General features: G+C 39.1%; 1 protein-coding gene across 2 annotated transcripts in view; it reads left to right on the forward strand.

Annotated features, from left to right (window-relative positions):
• The first annotated feature begins 1041 nt into the window (after window positions 1-1041).
• The window catches only part of LOC106867610 (centrosomal protein of 152 kDa), a 17487-nt gene continuing 12980 nt past the window's right edge, over window positions 1042-5548 (forward strand). The window contains exon 1 of one of the 2 annotated variants that reach the window (XM_014912534.2): window positions 1042-1475. Coding sequence is in view for 1 of the 2 variants with exons in the window: in XM_052975174.1 (XP_052831134.1) it covers window positions 1822-1858 (37 nt within the window). In the remaining variant the exon portion in view is untranslated. Of the gene's footprint in view, window positions 1476-1497; window positions 1859-5548 lie in introns of those variants that run through there. The other variant, XM_052975174.1, reaches the window with a different exon arrangement.

Consider the following 5548-nt stretch of genomic DNA (forward strand, 5'->3'; position numbering starts at 1 on the left):
GTCCTTCATCTTTTACTTGTTTCAATCAGTACATTGTGGCCATGCTGGGGCACTGTCTTGAAGAAATTTTTAGTTGAATCAATTGACACCAGTACCTTTTTTTAAATCTGGTACTTATTCTATTGATCTCTTTTGCTGAATCACTAAGTTATAGGGACGTAAACTTACTAACGCCGGTTGTCAAGCGGTAGTGGGGGACTAACACACACATAGGGTTTGTTACAGTTTCTGTCGACCAAATCCACTCACGTGGCTTTAGTCGGCCCGAAGTTATAGTAAGGTGTCACGCAGTGGTACTGAACCCAGAACCCACGCGGTTTAGAAGCAAACCTCTTACCCTATCCTTTTTCACAATACATTTATACTTCACTGTTGAGGCGAACTGACGTTGCCCATTTAACACATCCAATGCTGGCTGCATTTCTTTTAGTCAGTTCGTGTCCTCATCTTTCACAGCCCTCGTTTCACTATCACTGAGCCCTGCAGTTTGTACACGAGCATCATATAATCTCAGAAACCTTTTGTAGCCAACAGTGGTAATAACTCTTTGAATATTCTCCAACCTATTCTTATTCCTCTAACGTTAATTAAATCACCTAGGTAACAAACCATCTACAACCTCTAGGGAGTCTTTTGAACCATTGAGAAAATTTATTCTCCGTACGTTTTTTTGTGTTTATTGATCCTGCGCATTTGCCGCATATAAAGTCTTTTTTCTTTGTTAACTTGATGATTCAATTGTACCCAGAGTTTGTACCGAGTACACAGCATGGAATTTACTCAAACAGTAGTTTCATATGACACCGTTTCTTTTCTTTTCTTTTTTTTTGCAGTGATAGTTGTCATATAATAGAATTCGTTGCACAGCATTTATAATTTATGAAGTATATGGAACGAATAAATGGACAAATATATTTTTTAAAAAATGAAAAAACAAGTAACTCCCCTAATCATGGGAGACTAAAGGAAACTAGATATTTGTTCAGCCGGACCATAAATTCCAGCTTGGACATGTATTTCACTGAACACCGGTTATTTTTTTTTTTATTTAAATGGCGGTTGCTTTAAAGTTATCTTCATCGCCCATTGATTCTAATTTTTAAGAAAACGGTACAAATAAACCAACAAAACAAAAAAGGAAAATAACAAACTTGATCGATTTGCCTAATCGCCGCAGAACATATTTCAGACTCGGTGGTTGTAGACAGGAGACGTTGTTGGCGCGTGTTTGACGGTGTCCGAGGAGAGCGCGACGTCGTTTGAATCACTTGAACGTGTCTCCGCATGTCTCGCTGCTGGAGAAACAACAGCCAACAGACACCACAATACACCTTTCTCTGCCTCATAAACGCTCGATTTCTTACTTCACTCTGTCTCTCTGTCTTTATGTTTATCTATTAAACACCAGCTGACTACTCGTTTGTTGCATTCCTAGACCGATGCTGGCTGCCAACCATTGTCTTATATAGAATCAGGTAAAATCGCTTATATTACTTCCTACTTACAGCCCTGGCTGATGAACATGTTTGACACAATAGTTTTCGGTTGGTGGTGGGGAACAACTTTTAATCTTGTCCCAGCTTGTAATGCAAATCAGAACAGAAAAAAGGGGAAAACAAACAAACTTCTTTTACTTTTATTCTCGTTTTTTTTTTTTTCATCTGGTTTCCAAAGTTTGTTCTGATAAAAGAAATTAATGTATTTGGCTATTTGATGTCTGGAAAATAACACATTCTTCTTTCATCCACTGGGAGTCTTCTTCTTTCTCTCTTTTTCTTGTAAACCTTTCCTGGATTACTTTTATTTCGATATTCTGTGTTGATGGGTTTACAGTCGGATTGGTTTTATAATGGACATGGTACGTAGACGAAACTTACAATTTCTGGTTGTATATATTTGAATTGAATTCGATTATATTTATCTTTTCTCATTTTCTCTCAGTAATTCTTGCTCCATAAAATGTTGGCACCAACTATTTCGTTCAAAATAATCAAATTCAACGACTGTCATTGTTCTTGTTATAAATCGATATTGTTATAACCAGTAACTGCGAACGCGATGTTTGATGTCTCCACGTATTTTTACCTCATTGCTTTCAAACCAATGTGGATAGTTTCCACGCAATTTTGTTGATTATTCCAACTCCTGATTGAGTGACCCTATGATCAAAGCAGGGTGAGATTTGAGGGATATTTTGCTGCTTTTTCTGAGACCCGACATAGCCTTGTCTCTCAAATCACACTACCCTTTAAAACTACGGGACATCGAATAATGTAACTCTAGCTCTTCACTGTTACTGAAAAGGAGACGAGGTTGTCACGGTTGGAAAGCTTTTGATTATAGATCTATTCAGTCAGGGTTGAGCAGTAACATCAACAAACAACCCATTTGTTTTCGAGCCAACCAGGGATCCTCTTTGAGGTCGCCTGACCTGCTAGACATAGCAGCTACCTCGACTAATGCCCAAAAGAAGGGTAGAACATAAGGTCTGCTCCGTCATCAGGATTGACTTGGGAGCTAAACAACTGTTTTACGACTCGGGGTCTGTTATTTGGTCTTTGAGAAAATATTTAAACTGTGTTCGATTCAACTTCATGGAAATGTAGCAGTTGATCGATTGATTGATTCAAAATCACGTCACCCGAAGGAGCTGTTTCTATATGGTCGGTCGGCCTGTTAGAAAAAGCAGCCAAATTATTTTCGACCGTACTCTATCTTCTTAAGAACACAATCTGGGTAACAGTCTTGGCTATATTGTCAGGCAAAAAAAAATAAAACAAAGATGGAATGGTCATGACTGGAACACTTGATAAGTCGGGCCGCAAACAACGTAGCATCACCAATACCATCCGGTGAGTTCCTCACAATTTTATCTTTTACTTGCTTCAGTCATTAGACTGCGGCCATGCTAGGGCATCGCCTTGAAGAATTTTTGTCGAAGGAATCCACATTCTGTTTAACCCCATACAGGCATGAAAAAGTGGATGTGGACATTTGATGATGATGATGGCAGTTATTGTTTAGTTCCAAATGCATTGTGTATCTAGTACTGCATTATTCAATGTCTTCACTTTTTTAAGGCAGCCGAGTGTATTTGAATGAGATTTGTGTGTTGTGTATGTATGGAGGAGGGGGTGGGTAGATGTAATACGATATGATTCCCAGGATATGCTGCTAATATTTTTAGCCATTCAGTTTCTTTGTAATATGATGGAGGTGTCTGCTTTTGGCTGCATCAAATATTGATGATTTGATCAATGGAGGATCGATTTATTAAAGGGTGGTGGACAACTTATACTCAGATTTAAAGTGAGACAGGTTCCCGTCTTCTCTCTCTCTCTCTCTCTCTCTACATACACACACACGCATATATATGTGTGTGTGCGTGTATATCTATCTATCTATCTATATATATATATATATATATATAGAGAGAGAGAGAGAGAGAGAGAGAGAGAGAGAGAGAGAGGTTATGAACGATAGTGGTGTCAGTTACACCCAGATGTTTCAGGTAATGCTGAGTAAGTGCTATGGATAGACCACAGTTAAGCTCCAGGTTTGGTAATTATGCGAATAAGGGGTCCAACTTAGGTCATATATCAGCGTGTGAATATAAGGATTTACTTTTTGTAATGAGATAAAAATCCAAGGCTGTGTAGATATTAGAACATTTATAAATAGGAGGTCTTACAGCTGTTTCCAGGATATTCATTGGAGACGGTGTGAGAGGACGGTTAAGCAATAGTTAATTTAGATAAGATAGGAAATAGAGAGTGAATTGGAGGAACGAAAATAGATGTGAGATATGCAGGGATATTGTATTTGTAAATCCAGTCCTGCATAGGACTGCCATGTTAATACTTTTTAACCCCAGGAAAATATATAAGATCATCATACACTATACATACACGTGTGTGTCTTTTATTCCCACTGGCACCACTTGACAACTTAGCAGTTCAACAAAAAGGGACAACAGAATATGTACCAGGCTTCAAAAATAGATCCTAGAAACAATTTGTTCCACCAAAACCCTTCAAAACGGTGCTCCAGCATGACCACGGTCCAATGACTGAAACATGTAAAAGGTAAAAGATGTACATATGTACAGGGGCAAGCAGGGACATGCCCGGGGCACAATTCTGGCCAAGATCCTTTTCTAATTAAGCCATTTCTATGTGAGTTTCCACTCTTTGGTTGAGGGTGGGGGCACAGTTTTGATGCTTGCCCTCGGCACCATTTACCCTAGCTGTAGAAAATCTGCCTCAACAATCTCCATCTAACTGATGCGAGCATAGAAAATGGACGTTAACACGACAATGATGGTGGAGGTGGTGAAGCAGCAGCGGTCCTGGAGAGGTTCTTTTGTTTAATTTGATAGTTTTATTGTTCTGTTGGTTGTTCAAGTTGCTTCCCCAAAGACGGAGCAGTGGTAGGGTTAGGGTGGGCCAGCTGTTTAGCATCTGGTCAAGCTTAACTCTGAATATCCAAGTAAAACATTCGCAGATAACAGAATATTTCGGAAGGAATCGGTCACCCAACACAAGTCTTCAGGTTGGTCTCAGTCCAGTCTCTACGCACCCGCCATCAGCATGCATAGTCTTCGTGGTATCCTTGTCCACCCCTTCCTCCGACAGTCAACGTGTTTCCAGCCATGGCCACCTTGCCTTATTTTCAGACAATCCATCCAGGATTACATTATCCAATGTGACCATCTTTGTGCTTTTTTTTCTTTATATTTTTTAACAATATGGCTGGGTGTCGTATGAGGGAAATTTGGCTGCTCTATCTAGAGGTTGTGGTGGTACATTATTTACATTTGACAGATATTTGTCCTCATCTTGTTTGTTGTTAACACAACATTTCAGCTGATATACCCTCCAGCCTTCATCAGGTGTCTTGGGGAAATTTCGAACCTGGGTTCTCATTCCTAAGGTATTTTTCGATGTTGTTGTTGTTGTTATTCAGGTCACAGCCTGGAATCAAACTCAGAATCTTGGGGTTAGTAGCCTGTGCTCTTAACCACTATGCCATATGCCCGTGATGTAGAATGAGTAAACCCATAAAGTTAAATAGAAATAGGAAGTATTTTATAATCTATGTCCATCAAAGGTTCCCAACCATTTCCCAATTAGGGACCCTCTTCATTCCTATTTTATTCAGGTGAACCCTCATAACCATTCCATGTTTAAAGAATCCTTTTATATATTTATAATTAAATATTATTAGGAATTGCATAAAAATAATTATTAGAATATGTTGTGCTTTGTAGGAGTTGATTGTAGATAAATTTTAACATGGAAATCTTATATGGGACCCCTAAGGGTCACAAAGACCCTGATTCAGAAGCACTGAAAGAAGAAGAGACCTTCTTCTTTACTCTCTCTCTTTCCATCATCCCTTATGCTTTCTCTAACTCTCTCTTTCTCTCTCCTCTAACTTCTTTTCCCTCTTCAGACCCCCTTAACATTCTCTTCCTCTTCTCTCCCCCTTCCCTGAAAGAATAGAGAGAGATCACACAAGTATTCACCCCAGGTTGCTCCTAATCTGA

Source organism: Octopus bimaculoides, chromosome 20 (assembly GCF_001194135.2).
Source record: "Octopus bimaculoides isolate UCB-OBI-ISO-001 chromosome 20, ASM119413v2, whole genome shotgun sequence".
Lineage (NCBI taxonomy): Eukaryota > Metazoa > Mollusca > Cephalopoda > Octopoda > Octopodidae > Octopus > Octopus bimaculoides.